The sequence below is a fragment of the Nicotiana tabacum genome, chromosome 19, assembly GCF_000715075.1.
Source record: "Nicotiana tabacum cultivar K326 chromosome 19, ASM71507v2, whole genome shotgun sequence".
Taxonomy (NCBI): Eukaryota; Viridiplantae; Streptophyta; class Magnoliopsida; order Solanales; family Solanaceae; genus Nicotiana; species Nicotiana tabacum.
Genome location: NC_134098.1, coordinates 52,667,787 through 52,686,548, shown reverse-complemented (window position 1 = coordinate 52,686,548; position 18,762 = coordinate 52,667,787). Strand labels below are relative to the sequence as shown.

Below are 18,762 nucleotides of genomic sequence, written 5' to 3'. Positions count from 1 at the left end.
TTAGGTTTTGAACGTCTAAATGAGGTCGGATTTGGATAATTCTTATATGGTTGGACTTGATATCGAATGGGTGTTCGGATTTTATGATTTTGGTAGGGTTCCAAGACTTTTTGGAGTAGTTTTTCAATTTTTAGCTAAGATCATTATTTAAATTAGTTTCTTATAGTTATATTTATAGTATGGAATTGTTTTGGCTAGATTCGAGCCGTTTGGAGTTGGAAAATCGATGGAAAGGCCTTCTAATTGATTGATTGAGTGTAATTTAAGGTAAGTGAGGTAAGTGACTTGTCTAACCTTGTGTGTGGGAAATTCCCCTTAGGATTTGGTATTTTGGTAATAATTTGTGATATGTAAAGGCCGTGTACGCAAGGTGACGAGTACGTACACGGGCTAAATGTTGAAATTCCGATTTTTGCTACGTAGTTTCCTTTTTCATACTTTAATTGAGTTACTTTAGCATGTCATAGTCATCATGTTTAGTCTAATTTCACATGTCTACTTGTTTTATCTTCTATTTGCAACTTGCACCACATGTTTAGTTGAATTACTTACTTTTTTTGATTTCCGTATTCATTACTTAACCGAGAAAATTCTTTACTTGAAATTTCTATCCTTGAAATATCATTTATTTATTTGTTGTGTTTTGGATTTCGTGTTATTGTTGAAGTGTTGTTGTTATTGTTTGCACGAGGTTTCTGCCGTGCCGTTGTGATTATTGATATGCATACGATGGTATAAGGTTTGGGTGTTGCAACGCATACGGTGAGATAAGGTAAACTTGATACGCGTGGCTAGTAGGAGAACTACTAGAAGCCATGCAGTGTGATAAGGCGGGGTAAAACGCAGGATGCTATTTCGGAAAAATAATTTTCAAAAACCAAACATAAAAGCTCCTGCGGTGATATAAGGAAAGACTGTGATTTATTTTTACGATTTGGGACTACGAGGCGGTACCTCAGGAGTGCCTGTATTGATATTCTTTATTTGCTGTATTGTTTGGTTCTTGTTTTTCTTAACATGTAAAATTCTTATTTGCCTTTTGTGTTGTATTAGTTTTTCTTGATTCCGTGTTGTTATTTCCCGTAAATTCTTTATTGTTCACTTCCCTATCGTTTTCATTATATCATATTATCTCTGTCTTGTTTCTTATTATATTCGGTATGGTCCGGACCTGACCTCGTTATTACTCTGTCGAGGTTAGGCTTGGCACTTACTGGGTACCGTTGTGGTGTACTCATACTACTCTTCTGCACATATTTTGTACAGATCCAGGTACATCCTATCAGCCTCGGTATTAGTGCGTTGTGTTGCTGCTTGGAGACTTCAAGGTACACCTCCCCGCGTCTGCAGGTCTCGGAGTCCCCTTCTACCCTGTTTTCCTTATTTCTTTATGTTTTGATAGATGATGATGTATAGGATTGTTCAGCATTGTATCTAGGGCTTGTGACGTATATCTCATCGGGTTTTGGGAAAAATTGTACGTATTGAGCTCATAGTCTATTGGTGAAATTGTTGAAGTTTGAAATTTTAAGTTTTTATTTGATATTTTCGCATATTGTTGGGCTTTTCTAGTCTTAGAGACTAGGTGCCGTCACGACATCCTACGGAGGGGATTTGGGGCCGTGATAGTGGGGGAGTGTGATGAATAATCCGTTAGTTGGTTAATACAATTAGGTGGTTAGTAGAATGATAGCTGACTGTGGTTAAGTTGTTAGAACCATGTTTAGTTGGTAGTTATAGTTACTGAGTAGTGGAGATTAATTAAGTTAGCTTAGATCACACTATATATACTTGTAATTACACTTTGCATAAGCAGATTCTAATTTTCATTCCAACGCTTATATCTCTCTCTTAGCCCGTCTCTCTGAATTGTGATCCCTTTTGCAAATCGCTTGATTGAATCTGCAGAATAAGCTCAGATCCATCAAGCTCACAACACGCAAATAAAGTGAGTGAACTAAAAGGTTTTGTATCTGAAGCCTCATAAAAATGTCACATGTCCAACTTTTTTTTTTTTATATTCATCTCCTTCATTTTACTTCCTCCATGAATGATCACAGAACCTCTTTGTAGTTTTTTTGGTTACTTTTCTGAACTTTTATTCTATTGTTTCAACTAGAAAATAAGCATTTTCGGATTATTAAGAGATTGGTGTAAAATTGTTGGTCGAAAAGTGCAATTTCAACTAGACCCAAAAATTTTCGATTAAAAAATGTGCGATTATTGGCCCGAAAAATCAAGAGAATAATACTAAAATTGTATATGTTTTTATTAAAATTTATGTTTGGAGATTGAGCTAGTCGTTGATTGAAAGATTCATTTGAAGTTGGATCTCATTCGGAGATGAATTGAGAAGTTGGATCGAAACTTGTTGAAGAATGCCAAAGAAAAGTGTTTTGAATTTATGTGTTGGATCTTAGACTTGAAGAAGTCTGCGCTTGATGTTAAAAATTTTGGTAGCTGAAATTAAGATGAAGGTGGTGGTAACCATGGTGGTTAGTTTTGGGAAGAAAAGGGGTTCCTTTTTTTTTTTTTTTTCTTTTGGCTAGGGTTACTTTCCTTTTTATTTTTTAAAACTTTGCTGGAGGCCTTTTTATTTTTTAACTTAATGACACATGTCACGATGACATTGGTGCGTGATATACACCTATTTAAAAGATGTTGTAAAGTATCAAAGAGGTGTGTAATAGCTATACTTTTGGAAGATTGAGTGTTTAAAAATATTTTCATGATCAACATATGTATTACAAGGATTTGGGTACAAGTTCATGAGCCATTTTATGTATTCTGCCGAAAAAGTAGTTTTTTCATATTTAGTTTAGGGACAGTCCATCCAACTTATTACAAAATGGCTAAATTTTAGTTTATTTTGAAACTGTGCTTATTTTTAAATAATATAATTATAAAAGTAGCTTTTTTTAAATATTTTCTTTCACGCTAGAAGATAGGCTAATCCTTATTTGCACAAAGGATTGGGAGACATACACAAATAAAATCATTTGAAGTCGCTTTTTAACTTTTGGCCTTATTTAAATCAATTTCATGAAAATAGCCTCCGCACCATAAGTTAGAGTTTATTTCCTAGTGGATCATGTACAAGATGTCATGATGGATTATAAAGGAGTTCTGATGGATGAGCTTGCCGCAACTCTTAGCAAATCACCAAGTGTTTAACAAATTTGTCGTAGGTTTAGAACAAATTATTCACAAATTTCTGGCGAATAGAAAAATTTATAAATATGATTTTGCTTCAAAATTGATCCAAATCAACTCTAAATGACTCCCAATTTAATATCCAACCTTCTAATACAAATCCCAACAATTCTCGATGGTTAAATTCATCCTAAACCTTCAAAAGTCGATAGGCTTACTTTGTCTTCTTCAACAATAAGGTCTACAAAATCAAACAATAATGTTTTTGAAATTTATTCAACCAAGCTGATCCAATCCATATTATTAGGAATAAACAATATAAACTTAGTGGAACATTTCTCACTCAAATCTGATCACAAATAAAAAGCAATTGATTTTTAATATTTTACAATACATTTCTAATTAAAAATTAACTGTATGCTCATAATTTATTGCAAGAAGAAAAAGAGGAAGGATGAAAAAGAAGAAGAAAAAAAATCAGAGAAGGAGAAAAAACAAGAATGAAAAGTTATGGCGGATGTATAGCGCCAAAATATTTTTGCATAATTGTTTTTAATGGGATGAAAATTAAACATCAGGGCTTAAAAAGACCACCCCGTGAAAATTCTTGAAAAGGGTTAGATTCAAACCATATTTTTTATTTTCTCGAGTTTATCCTAATACTAATTCTTTTTTCTGTCAACTCTCATCCAAAGAAGAAAAAAAAAGTTAAATAGTCTTAAAAATAACTGTGGAATATATAATATTTATACGATTTAACGTACAATATATGGGGAAAAAGTAAAGAAAAAGCATCTCCTTTATAAATCATGAAGCGATGACGGAAGAAACAAACAACCTTCAACCGAGGGTTTTACAGGGTTTAACAGAAGCAAATACTCCAGCACCATACTAGGTTCTTTCCCTGAACACCACCATGAGAAGAGTTTCATCTTTAGCTGCTCCACATCTCCAGGAGTACGCCAGAACTTCTTTCGCTCTCATTTCCAAAGACTTCATCTCCCACCTCTCTTCCCTCCCCAGCACCAGCATCAATACAAATGAACCCTTATCCCCTCAACCATCAAATACCCATCTCAAATCTTGCAAAAATACTCAAGCTTTACTCTTCTCCAATGTCAAAACTCAAACTTTCACCACACTTGTGGACCAAAACCCACCTCAATTATCCTCAAGACAGAGAAAGATGAGAGAAAGATCACAACTTGAAGAGGCTTTTGAGTCAGCAAAGACCATTCAAGAAATGCTTCAGGTCTTTCAAGAAATGGAGACAAGCTTTGATGAGAGGGAACTTAATTTGCCATGTTTGAGAATAGGTCTCAAACTTGACCAAGAAGGTGAGGATCCTGAAAAGGCTCTATCTTTTGCTAATAGAGCTTTGAAAATCTTGGATAGTAATGATAAATTGTCTTTGCCTCTTGCCATGACTTTGCAATTGTTGGGTTCTGCTTGTTATAGTTTGAAAAGATTTAATGACAGTTTAGGATATCTTAATAGGGCTAATAGGGTATTGGGTCAATTAGAAAAGGATGGTTCTTGTAGTGCTGAGGATATTAGGCCTATTCTTCATGCTGTTCAGCTTGAATTGTGTAATACGAAAACGGCTATGGGGAGGAGAGAGGAGGCCCTTGCTAATCTTAGGAAGTCCTTGGAGCTGAAAGAGATGACTCTGGAAAGTGATAGTAAAGAACTTGGAAATGCAAATAGGGATGTAGCCGAGGCATATGTCGCGATTTTGCATTTTAAGGAGGCTTTACCATTTTGTTTGAAGGCTTTGGAGATACACAAGGCACAACTTGGGCTTAATTCTGTAGAGGTTGCACATGATAGGAGGCTCCTAGGAGTTATTTATACTGGATTAGAAGAACATGAGAAGGCATTGGAACAAAATCAATTATCACAAAGAGTTCTGAAAAACTGGGGTCTTGATACTGATTTGCTTCGTGCTGAGATCGATGCAGCCAATATGCAGATAGCCTTAGGGAGATATGATGAGGCCATTAATACTTTGAAGGCTGTTGTTCAGCAGACTGGAAAAGAGAGCGAGGATAGAGCTATGGTCTTTATCTCAATGGCAAAAGCATTATGCAACCAGGAAAAGTACATGGATACGGAGAAGTGCCTTGAAATTGCATGTGGAATCCTTGGAAAGAAAGAAAAAGTTTCCCCTGTTGAAGTTGCTGAGGCATACATGGAAATTTCTATGCTGTATGAGACAATGGATAAGTTTGAAGCTGCTATATCACTATTAAAGAGAACACTCTCAATGCTTGAAAAGCTGCCTCAGGAACAACATTCAGTTGGAAGTGTTTCAGCGCGAGTTGGTTGGTTACTGCTCTTAACTGGTGGGGTGCAGAATGCTATTCCTTTCTTGGAGGATGCAGCTGAGAGGCTGAAAGAAAGCTTTGGATCAAAACATTATGCAGTTGGTTATGTTTACAATAATTTGGGTGCAGCATATTTGGAATTGGATAGACCACAATCTGCTGCACAGGTTTTTGCGTATGCCAAGGATATCATGGATGTTTCTCTTGGTCCTCATCACACCGATTCAATTGAAGCATGCCAAAACCTTTCAAAAGCATATGCTGCCATGGGGAGGTAAGAAAATCAATATCTTCTTTAAGTTATATCGGCATTTGTTAGTGTGCGTTTTTCTCTTTGAATGCCATTACCTTTACTAAATACCAAGTACACCATCTGAGCAATTGAAATCTATGTTATATGAATCCTTCATTTGTGCTCATGTACCAATTAAATGGGCCTGTGAGGTAGGTACAGGTACGCCATGCCAAATATAATAAAAATTAGCAAAAACTGCACGTACTCGTATCCAATACTTGCACATCCCTGTATCGTGTACGTTTAAATGAGTCCATGCAACATTTATTGAAACAAGAAGTTAAAATCTTTAAGTTGATTTGTGAGATTACCTTTCTGCCTTTTCTTATTTCATGTTGCCTCTTGAATTTGTCGATATGCATCTTATATGGTGCTGTCTTTTTTATGTATTCCTCTTATACATCTTATTAATAGGTCAAGGGAATATGGGCTCCTCTTAGTAGCCTTCAGTATACCTTGTTTATCTGACATGTTGTTTCGTAGGCCAAGCTTCTGCATGCTCTATTTGTCCTCTGTGCTCTCATACAAGTTGTCAAAAACTAGTCTTTCCAGCGCTATAATGTACTGTGTCCTAGCGGCATACACTGCCTCATGACTGTTCTGCCACATTGGAAGTATATCGATACCAACTTAGAGTCTCTCTTTTCTTCATAGAGATTATTGGTCTGCTGCTACTATGTGACTGTGATAGAGTATCTCCTCAGTTTGATCATGTTGAGACAGCTTACTACCAATAGATTTGATCAATCATCTGTAATCATTCATGGTTGGTATGAATTCCTATTTTTTAAAAAGATGGAGATATGTAAAGGAGGATAGTAGATGGAAACAACACCAAAACCTGTACTTATCCATCTCGGAAGGTGACTTGACACAATTGAAATATCTTGTGAAGCTTTAATTGCAACTATTAGTTGTTTGAGCTTGATTCACACATATGAACCATAGTAGATCTAACAATTGATAAAGTTTATCTAGCTAAGTAGATAGCTTGACATTCGTTGCTTTGCAATCAAGTGTATAGCGTAGCGGTCGAAGAAGTTGAAATGAACATCAATGGAGACAAGGGTTCAAATCCAGCAGAGATAAAAAAAAACTAAAACATTAGGTGATTCTTCCCATTTTCCTAAATCTTGGTGGATAGAGGTAACAAATATCTGTATGTTGTACCCGATGGGATAGTCGAGGTATGCAAGTTGGGTCGGACACCACTGGTATCAAAATACAAGCTTAGTGGTGAAGAATCTATAATTAGTAGATTAGGTCAAGGATATAGAACTAACCAATAATATTTGAGGCCGAGGAAATGTTTTTTCTCTTGTGAGATTTAGAGAACATCTTTTTCCCCTTCTGATGACTAAAGGTTATTCACAAAACAGCGCCAAGAGAGTGCTGGAAATACAAGATGTATGAATTAGTCTCCTATTCAAGATACAAGGAGTCTAGACAGTCAAAAGTGGTGTCAATAGAGTTAAAAGGAGTGTCAAAATCATGTACATCTTTCATCTTACACCAAAAAGAAGACGACTTTACACAAGTAAATATTTTTGAGAAGGGAAAAATATTTCATTAAAGATAATGCACAGGGGTATTTTTGTGAAGTAAATATTATGCAATGAATTACATTAATGCTTTCAAAAATCTGGAACTTCTTTCCTTCGTTATTGTCCATATAATGCACAGGGGTATGCTATTCCATATTGTCTTCAGTTGTGGTGCAGTTCTCTCTTTGCTGGTATCATCCTTCTTACTCCCAACAGCCTTCTAAACTTTCTCCATATATGGGCATAGAGACAGTGAAGAAATAGGTGTGCCGAGTCTTCTTCTGCATTATTACACAGGTAGCATCTGCAACAAATATGTATCCCTCCATAGATTTTTCTGGGTGGGGCAGGTTTTGTGCATTACTATCCATGTGGAGCACATTACTTTTAGGGATTTCTTGTTCTTCCATAACCTTTTAGGGCCAGTTGCTTCCTCTGCCATAACCAGCAAGTTATAGCAAGACTTTCCGAAAATGAGCTACTCTAACCTGCTTTCCATGCAGGTGAATCTAATGTTGAGCCTAGGCTTGGGGCATTCTCCAGCTTAAGAATATGTTCGGCATGTAAAAGCATCTTTCTTCATTCCTTTGCTTTTTCAGTAGCAGCAGCACAATACATTAGATTATTAGTTTGTACAAGGATTGAAGCTGTTCAATTACCACTATGCCAGAAATTAAATCATCTGGTTATTACTGTTTTCGGATTTTCTTGAGTTAGATAAGGGCTTTAAGGAGCCTTTCTGTGCGTCCAGAAAAATACTTCATAACCTTGGATGACATGTTGATAGGCAGATACTGATATTGACTTTCTTTGTAATATGGTTTTATGATCAATTCGGACCGGCTACATTCATATATTTGTTAGTTGTCATACTTCTCCATGCTTTCTGTTACTGCATCTGTTTTAGACCCTTAGGTGGAAACTTATATGCTACAAGCGTGTTCTCACTTCTCCGTACACTTCTAAATTTGAGGACAAAAATATTGTCTTTATAATGTTTCCACTGACCTTTAGTCATCTTTGTAAAATAAAATCCTCAGAAGCAAATAGATTAAATCTCGAGAAGGTCTGCGGAAGTGCAATTTAAGAATCTTGAAGAAGTGGATGCAGTGATTTGCTCACACAACTTCAGGGCTGTCAGGGCCAATTATGCTTCCCGGGGTTCAGTAGTTGTAGCATATGCCTCCAAATTCAACGACATAATTACCTGGACCTGTATATGTTCTCCTAAAACCTTAGGTTTGGAAATCAAATTTGCCGAGAACTGAGCTAAATTGACCGTTGCAAGTGAGTTTCTTCAATTATAACTTTAAGCTCCTGAAGAGGTTTGAAATTGAAAGAAGTTCGTTATCTTTAGAAAAGTACGATCGAGTGGGGTACTTGTTCACTTTTTATTTTTTATTTTTTGTGTGTGTGTGTATGTGGTGAGCATATATATATTGTTGACTGGTTTGTTCTAGCTTTTGTGATGTGTTCTTGATTGAGTGTGAAAAGATGTCTAACCTTTTAGATGGGATTTTTCAGCTATCACCTTGCAATAAACTTCCAGGAGAAAGCAATAGAGGCTTGGGAAGGCCATGGTCCAAGTGCAGTAGATGAACTTAAGGAAGCTCATCGACTTCTCGAACAACTGAAGAAGAAAGCTTCTGGTATATCCGATGGGACCGTGATGAAGGCCTTGCCTTTGGCTAATTCTAGTGAAGTTGGCTTTAGTAGTAACTCGCAAGTTGGTATTCCAGTCATTGAGAGGCAAAGAAGTGCAACATAAGTTTCTACATAAGTTTATTAACGCGCTCTTTCCCTTGAAGGAATAATACCATTTGTTAGTTTGATGTTTCCTTTTCGCTGGAATACATTCTTATAAGCTTCACTGAAGATATTAAAGCTACAAGATCCATCAGTCTGCAAAACTTTTATCTACCATGATAAGTCGTTTTTAATATTCAAACCTCTGTCATTATTTACCAGATGCTGGAAATCACATAGCTAAGAATGCTGCTGATTCATTTTCATTCCCAAGTGTATCTGGTTGATATGTTTTGAATCTTCATGTTCAAAGAATGCCAAATTACTGGATGAGTTTAAGTAGTCTCTGGTTTTTTGGGCTTCCAGCAAGGTTCTTTTTATCGTTGCTAATATTGGACTAGGACGAGTTTAAATGAAACGACTTGAACAATGAGTAAGCATATAATCAATTTTAACTTGTTTGAGATCGAAACATAATTATATGCCATGTTCTCTCGTCTAATTCATATTTTGACAAGTATAACTTGTTTGGGATTGAAGGATAGTTAGTTGCTTGTTACTGGTGCTAACTGGTTACTAAATAGCATATGCTTCTAGGTGTTGTTTACAGAAATATAGGAATAAGTGATGTTGGTGCCGACGAAAGTCACGTGGCATAGAAACAGGGAATTTGACGTGGGAATTGACCATGCTACATTTTCGTTTATTGTCTCTTCATTTTGTGACATAAAAATTTGGAACACGCAGAATCTTTAATAAAAAATTTGTACGAGAGAAAGAGAGTTTGAATTACTTTATTTTCGTAGATTGTGAATCTTGAGGTTTGACTTTTTTCTGTTAATACTTTATTAGTGCATTCAAATTGATAAAAAGACTTTCTAATTAAGCAATGGTCTACTTATATCATTTTGATTTTTGGGCTCCACTATCACCTTCTGAAAATATTCAAGAAATGAATAGCCTGCGCATGAGAATTGTCTTCGGTTTGATCTTTGCATAGAGTTGTTTAGCTAAACAATTAACAATTCTACATTAGGTAAGGAGAGATGTCGAAAGCTCTCCAGTTCCATTTTGGATTCATTGACAAAAAAGCTCTCCAGTTTGGTGACTACATAATATGTGTTTATGTTCTTGATAGTATGAATAATTTTTTATACTAATAAGTGAAGCTGACCGGCAACATGTAATATCAAGTATGATATGGTAATCTGAAGAATCGAGAAATAATATGCTATAACTGATTAAATTGCACAGTATTTTTTTAATTTATTTAAAGCTGTTTATCATTTAAACTCTTAAATTATAGATTCCAACTCTTTCCTCTGCTCCAAGACAGCTTAAGGCCAGTTTTGATGTTCACATTTTGTGCCTAGAAAAATGTGCTCTTCAAGTTTGACCGATCATATCTGTGGTGATTATATTATTAACTTCAGAAAAACATCCATTAATATGGCCAAAAAACTTTTGTGATGCTGTAATGGGTCCCTTGCCATGGATTGGACCCTTATCTCATTTCTTTTAGTCTCTCTCTCTGGTTTTCTCGGACTCTCAAGATAAAAAGGATAAGAGATCAAGTAGTCGAGATTAAATAGAACACAATCATTTTCACTCATGACCAATAGCTACAAGAAACAAAATTATTTTGCTACCTAGCCATAATGTCTTAGCTATGATTTTTTCTGAACAGCTATCTCCTATTCTTGTACTAAGAACAATCAAAATATCTTCACTTACAACCATGAACCAAATTTGAAGCAAAAGGTAAAAGAAACTAAAAAAACCATGTTAGTATTTGTATCAGGGAGTCAACTTTGCAACAAAGACTGAACAAACTAACAGATTCCAGATTATACTTAAAATTCAAAGGGTAAAACTGAAGTTTTGGATCTTCTATGTCCAAAAGAAAAGATTGATTTGCGAATTGATCTACTGCTACTTTCTCCATTATTTCTCACCTCTCTGAGGTGTCTATTATGCCTTATCATCTCTTGCACTGACAAATAAACATGTCGGTCCGCCGCAGAGTCCATAGAGAAAGATCTCCTAATTGGCTCAACTGAAAACTGAGCATCTTTCTCTCTTACATTAATGCATTCATCGCCCATAATTGAAAACTTTCTTGTTTGCTGTTTTGTTAACTTTCCAATCCTCTGCTCAAATTTTCTTGAAGAGTGACTTCTTGATTGAGACTGCAACAATTCCCTACTAATAGAGTTACTTCTATTTTGTGCCTCAAGTTCACCACTTAATTCAATCACTACAAAATCTTCTTCACTCCCTAAAATGCTACTTCTTCTAAGAAGTGGAATATGAGGATCTTGAGGTGATGAATTTGGTGCAACAATCATATCAAGTGGATGTTTATTTGTTGCGCCAGAAATACTAGTTCTACAAAGAGGACAACTAGCATTATTTTGAAGCCAAATATCAATACAATCCAAGTGAAAAGCATGGCTGCATTTAGGAAGAAGTCTTAACATTTCATCTTCTTTAAACTCATTCAAACAAACCACACATCTCCTAAAACTTCTTTCACCAACTCTATTTCTGCTGTACTGAAAAGTTGGAATATCTCTTATCACCAATTCGTCGAGTCCTCTGCTTTCTCTTGAAGGGGAATAGCCCATTAAAGGGTCTTCATATTGGCGTGGCCGCGTACTAAAAAAGCGTCTTAAAGGGTCGAATTGTTGCCAGTTGATGCAGCATTTAGAGACAAAGATATAGTAGCTGACTAGCAGAAAACCAATGGCCATAATTCCTAACATTGCAACGCCAATTATTGGGAAGCCACTGCTTGAAACTGCACCCATTGGAGGTTGAGTTATACTAATGTTATTCTGCTGGTTTTTGAATGAAAAAAGATGTCTTGGTGCTGCATCCATTAACACTATAAAGAAGATGTATACAATATATATGCTTGTTATCTATGAGAAAAAGATGTTTGAAAAGAGATGAATGGTGTAATAATATGATGAGATCTAAGTTGAGTCACATATGTTTTGTATGAGTGAAGAAAAAGAAGCCAAGGAAGTGGAGAAAAATTTTCTTATGGAGGAACAGGTCAGAAATGAAATAGGATGAATTTTATCAACAGCTCAAAACTTGGAAAGTCAAATATGAATAAATAAATAAGATCATTGAATGAAGTGGGAGAGTTTTGAGGAACACATGCACTTAGTTATTATGTGTAATAAGTGCTGTTCAAGAGAGAGAGAGAGGTGTTTGAAAATGCAGAGACATGGAGATGGGAGTTGGAGTGAACAGAGCAAGTTGACTCATTTTAAACTGCATTAGTAATAGAGTATGAAGCAGACAAGTAAAGTTTAATGGGTTTGTCATCAAGACTTCACTAGATTTGATATATTACATCACATTTCCTCTTGGCTGGTCCTCCTTTTTGTTTTCTCTTTAATTTGCATTGTGTTATGGAAACTAGGGGTGTATTTTGGGCAAACCCGAAATCCAAATTTTTTGGATTTTTGGTTTGGATTTTCCGATTACGGATTGAATTTTGGATTTAATTTTTTAAAATTTTGAATTTCGAATTAGATATTGGATTTGGTACTTCGAATTTGTTGATATCCGAAAATTCAAAATTTTATACTTTATATTTAGTCCATTATCCATATGCCAGTAGTAATAAGTTCGATACCCTACCCATCAGATGTTATCTCATATATTCACTATTAATTACTAAGTTACTATCATAATATTTTCTATTTGGATATGGTTTTACTATTGCTACTTCTTATCATGCGTATTAATGTCTTTGTTGCATTTTCTTGATAATAATTTCATTACTTGAATACTTTATTTGAATGATTGCGGTGATAATGAGGAACCTTTCAGGTAATTTAATATGAGTACTTCATTTGGATATTCATTTTTGTAAAAAGAAGAAACATCTCAACTTATAAGCTCAAACCCGAAAATCCAAAATTGTCCAAACCGATTAATCCGAAACCGAACTTAAAAAATCCGATACAATCAGAACTTATTTGGATTGGATTTGAATTGTCATTTCTTTAATCTGAAAACCAAAAATCCAAACCGAAATTTTAAATTCAATCTAAACTGCCCGATCGCCCACCCCTAATGGAAACCTAATTCTTCTAATTGACTCAAAAGAATTGTCAAATAATATAATATTTAAAGTTTAACTTTAACTTTAACTTTAACTTCTATACGTAGATAATATAAAGTTATTTTTTTACTATTAAGTCATCTAAAAGATACTTGTAAGTATCCGTTTTTATATTTTTTAAAAAAAGAATTAATTGATAAGACATGTTATATGTTATAAAAAGTTAAAAATATTGCACTAATCGATAGTGTAAAAATTTCTTATACTATCAATTATATAAATATGTTTATATGTATTTTAAAGAATTTTTGAAGTACTATGTACTTTGAAATTTTAACTTGCTATATCCTACCTTTATAGATCTTATTTATTTGTTATTGTCAAGAAAACTCTTAAGTATATAGATGAGTAATTAAAAGTTGAAATTTACATATCCGTGGGATGGAAGTGAGAACATGGTTTTCTTGTGTAGATAGGTAATGGGATGAGTCATGAATGAAGGAAATATGGGCGCCTTTTAATCATTCACAATATATAAAGGGAGTAGTACTTGAAGTATGTTGCACGATTCCTATATTCTACTAGGTGTGATGCAAAAATTTGGAACTGGAAAAGACATGGACCCAAACATCAAACGGACTCCAATCTTGCCGACCAATTGGCCCATGCGATTCCTAGCGTGGTGACCTCATCAACACTGCTTCCATTTTCCGAACTTCTAGTAACCAAGGTATCAACTACTTCTAGTTTTTTCCGTGCATCTTCCATTTTTTGGTTTGGGTATACGGTCAAAATCGAGTTTGTTCTTCGTGCGACTAATCAGGACCGGAGCATAATGGACCGAGGTTCATCATTATAATATCGAGCTGTGATGTGAAGTTGGAAGGTCGAGCTCGAGACTCAGATACCGATCAAATACCGAGGTCAAGTCAAGCTCGAGCTCGAGACCCAGAGACCGATCAAATACCGAGATCGAGCCAAGGAACAACAAAGCCGTTATAGCCTCATTTGGGGAGAGAATCTCGGCTGAAATCACGACTTGAATCAAGGAAAAGCCAATTAATTAACCTATCATGGGATCCCTACTATGTATTTTTAATTATATCCAAAGTAGGATTCCTCCACTATATTAGGAATGGCTAACATTTGTAAAAGGGGAGGCAGATACATTCTCACATTCAGAGATTATTGAGATTTATAACATATAGTCAAATATTATTCTTTTTTGGGCTTACGATATTGATTTATCTTGTTATTTATCAATCATTCTATATTCAATTTAGGTTTGTATTCATTTATTTTTACAGTCATTATACAATATATTTCTACTTATTTTTCCAATTTGTATCAAGTTATACTACGTATTCTTAGAACTACGTATAAATTCAACTCTATCCGTTTTTCGGGTTAACAGTTTGGCGACCACCGTGGGGCTAAGGATAACAATGGTTATTTGGTACGAATCTCTGCAAAACACACCATTTTACACTTGCTCTTGGAATTGTCTTTGATTTCAGGTTAAAAACGATGAACTCTCAATTAATGGCCCTACCTATCGACAACGAAGTTGGCCTTCAAGATGAGAACAACAACCTGACGACCGGGGATGAAAGGCCACGTCGATCCCGTTGGAACTCGAGCCTTAGATCCAATTGATGTCAATTCACATGTGGCCATTGAGGCGAACTAATGTTCTGACCCCGAAAACAACATTCATGGTGGAACTCGATCTGCAGTTCGAAATACCCAAAATGTTGGAGAAGACTGGATCAGCCTGCGTATGATTTTTGAAATGTTGCAAGCTCAACAGGTAGCAATAGCTCAGTTACAGAGCCAAACCCAGACACCAAGCAAGACCGAGCCCGGTCCACCCTGAGAAGTCACCTACAAAACGGGTCCAACTATAGTAAGATCAAATGTACAAGAATCGAGAACTAATCCCAAAATTATTAGGATGCTCGAGTAACTGACAAAACGAATTGAGTTAGGAGAAAAGAGGATTGAAGCAAATGACAAAAAAGTAGAAACTTATAACTCCAGGATTGATCAGATCCCGGGGGCACCACCGGTATTGAAGGGCTTAAATTCCAAAAAATTCGTACAAAAGCCTTTTCCCCCGAGCGCAGCTCCCAAACCGATCCCCAAGAAGTTCTTTATGCCCGAAATTCCTAAATATAATGGGATGACCGACCCCAATGAATATGTTACCTCTTACACATGTGCCATTAAAGGGAACGATCTAGAAGACAACGAGATCAAATCCGTATTATTGAAAAAGTTCGAGGAAACCCTATCAAAGGGTGCAATGATATGGTTTCATAATTTACCGCCTAACTCTATCGATTCTTTTGCTATGCTTGCAGATTCTTTCGTAAAAGTACATGCCGGAGCCATAAAGGTCGAGACCAGGAAGTCGGACCTTTTCAAGGTAAGGCAAAAAGATAAGGAGATGCTAAGAGAGTTCGTATCTCGTTTCCAAATGGAATGAATGGATATACCATCGGTCACGGACGATTGGACTGTTCAAGCTTTCACTCAAAGACTGAACGAAGCTCGATGACTTCACGACAGTTGAAGCAGAACTTAATTGAGTACCCGATTGTTACCTGGGACGATGTACACAATCGATATCAATCGAAGATTAGAGTCGAAGACGACCAGTTGAGTTTTGGGTCCGTCATTAAAAGGGACATCGACCGAGAACCAAGGACAAGGACCGATATCGGCCGTATAACGAAGATCGTAGGGGTAACAAACCTGCGCGCAACTTCGTACAAGGTGAAAGGAGAAGTGATCGAGGCCAAGGGTCTCGGGGGCTGATGAACAAGAATGGGTTTGACAGAAGGAAGCACCATAGTTATCAGAATATAATTTCAACATCGATGCAACCGCCATCGTGTCGGCTATCGGACGCATCAAAGATACTAAGTGGCCTCGACCTTTGTAGTCCGATCCAGCCCAGAGAAATGCCAATCAAATGTGCAAGTACCATGGCACCCATAGCCATATAACTGAAGGCTGCAGGCAGTTGAGAGAGGAGGTAGCCTGGTTATTCAATGTAGGGCATCTTCGAGAGTTTTTAAGTGACCGGGCCAAAAACCATTTCAAAAATAGAGATTTTAATATACAAAACAAACAAGAAGAGCCACAACACATCATCCACATGATCATCGAAGGGATCGATATCCCCCATGGGCCGATGCTTAAATGCACTAAGATGTCGATTGTAAGAGAGAAGTGATCTCGGACTCAGGATTACACACCTAAAGGAACCTTGTCCTTTAGTGACGAAGACACAGAAGGAATCATGCAACCCCATAATGATGCAATGGTAATATCTGTACTTATGAATAAAACTCAAATTAAGTGTGTGCTAATTGACCCAGGTAGCTCGACCAACATCATTCGATCAAGGGTCGTAGAGCAACTCGGTCTACAGGATCAGGTCGTGCCCGCAACCATGGTACTAAACAGATTCAATATGGCGTGTGAAACTACTAAGGGCGAGATAATTTTGCTAGTAAACGTGGCTGGGACCATCCAAGAAACGAAGTTTCACATGATCGAGGGTGATTTGAGATATAACGCCTTATTCGGGAGGCCATGGATCCACAACATAAGAGCAGTACCCTCGACCCTTCACCAGGTTCTGAAATTCCCAACATCGGAGGGAATCAAAACGGTCTACGGGGAGTAACCGACCGCATAAGAAATATTTGCCATCGATGAAGTGATTCTGATATCTTCACTATCATCCACAAAGGGATCAGATTTGAAGAAGAAACGGGATATCAAATAACAATTACAAACGTCAGCCGCGACCCAACTAGAGAATCAGAAGACTGACAAAGATGATGACTATGGGACCCCTCGATCCTTTGCGGTCCCCGATGACTCCGACGCTACCAAATCAACAGTCAAAGAATTGGAGCAAATCATGCTAATCGAACATCTGCTCGAGCGAAAGGTATACCTGGGCACGGTGTTAGATTTCTAGTGCAGGAAAAAGCTTATTCAATTTCTTATAGCTAACATGAACTATTTCGCTTGGTCCCATCTTGACATGACAGGGATCCCACTAGAAATAACCACTCATAGACTAAGCTTGGATATGAAATTCTATCCGGTAAAGCAAAAAGGAAGGCCCCAGTCCGAGGTCAAACATGCCTTCATCAAGGACGAGTTAACCAAACTTGTTAAAATAGGATCCATTGAAGTAAAATACCCCGAATGGCTAGCAAATATGGTGGTAGTCCCTAGGAAGGGAAACAAACTTAGAATGTGTATAGATTATAAAGACCTGAATAAAGCATGCCCTAAGGATTCTTTTCCTTTTCCTAATATCGATCGTATGATCGATGCCACGGCCGGCCACGAGACTCTCAGTTTCCTCAATCCCAACTCCAGGTACAACCAGATACAAATGAACCCGGAGGATTAGGAAAAGACTTCGTTTATCACTAAGTATGGTACCTACTATTATAACGTAATGCCATTCCGTCTAAAAAAATGCTGGTGCAACTTATCAATGCCTAGTAAACCGAATATTCGAAAACAAATAGGAAAATCAATAAAAGTTTATATTGACGACATGTTAGTTAAGTCCTTGCGAGCAGATGACCATTTAAAGCATTTACAGGAAATTTTTGACATACTAATGGAGTACAATATGAAGCTCAACCCCCAAAAATGTGCATTCGGGGTTGGATCGGGAAAGTTTCTTGGTTTCTTGGTTCCAATCGAGGAATCGAGATCAACCCCAATAAAATCAAAGCTATCGAGGACATCACAATAGTATATAATGTAAAGGTCGTGCAGAGGCTAATGGGAAGGATAGCCGCCCTAGGACGATTCATTTCGAGATCCTCAGATAGGAGCCACCGATAGTTCTCACTACTTAAGAAGAAAAGCAACTTTGCATGGACTCTAGAATGCCAGTAGTCTTTGGATGAACTAAAGCGGTATTTATCGAGCTCGCCGCTGCTTCATATCCTGAAAGTAGACGAACAACTTTACCTGTACTTAGCTGTCTCAGAGATAGTGGTATGTGGAGTTCTGGTTCGAGAAGAACGAGGTACGCAATTCCCTACTTATTATGTCAGTCGGACCTTAGGCGAGGCCGAAACTAGATATCCATACTTAGAAAAATTAGCGCTTGCTTTAATAAGCGCCTCTAGGAAACTAAAACCATATTTTCAGTGTCATCCGATACATGTTGTAACAACTTATCCTCTTTGAAATATTTTGCACAAACCTGAGCTTTCAGGTCGATTGACCAAATGGTCCATAGAAATCGGCGAGTACAATATTGAGTATCGACCCCGAACCGCTATCAAATCTCAAATCTTAGCGGACTTCGTGGCTGACTTTACGCCGGCCTTCGTACCCAAGATTGAAAAAGAACTACTGATAAAATTGTGAGTTTGTACCCTCTTTACGGACGGTGTCTCGAACGCAAAAGGGGTCCGGACTAGGCATTGTACTAAAATCACCCACAGGTAATTTAGTTAGACAGTATATCAGAACTACAAAATTGACTAACAATGAAGCCGAGTATGAGGCCATGATTGCAGGTCTTGAACTAGCTAGGAGCTTGGGAGCGAAAGTCGTAGA

The 18,762-nt window shown here is 36.9% G+C and overlaps 2 protein-coding genes across 2 annotated transcripts; one reads left to right on the top strand and one right to left on the bottom strand.

Moving 5' to 3' along the window:
- Positions 1–3,943: 3,943 nt before the first annotated feature.
- On the top strand, positions 3,944–9,395 carry LOC107787552 (protein KINESIN LIGHT CHAIN-RELATED 2). The gene is made up of 2 exons (XM_075237752.1): positions 3,944–5,754; positions 8,844–9,395. The coding sequence occupies exons 1-2, from the start codon at positions 4,070–4,072 to the stop codon at positions 9,085–9,087; spliced, it is 1,929 nt and encodes a 642-aa protein (XP_075093853.1). The 5' UTR covers positions 3,944–4,069; the 3' UTR covers positions 9,088–9,395.
- A 1,302-nt stretch (positions 9,396–10,697) lies between these two features.
- Positions 10,698–12,512, bottom strand: LOC107789216 (RING-H2 finger protein ATL16-like). Its single transcript, XM_016610991.2, has one exon. It carries the CDS (start codon positions 11,945–11,947, stop codon positions 10,919–10,921), a length of 1,029 nt encoding a protein of 342 aa, XP_016466477.1. The 5' UTR covers positions 11,948–12,512; the 3' UTR covers positions 10,698–10,918.
- Between the last annotated feature and the right edge of the window lie 6,250 nt (positions 12,513–18,762).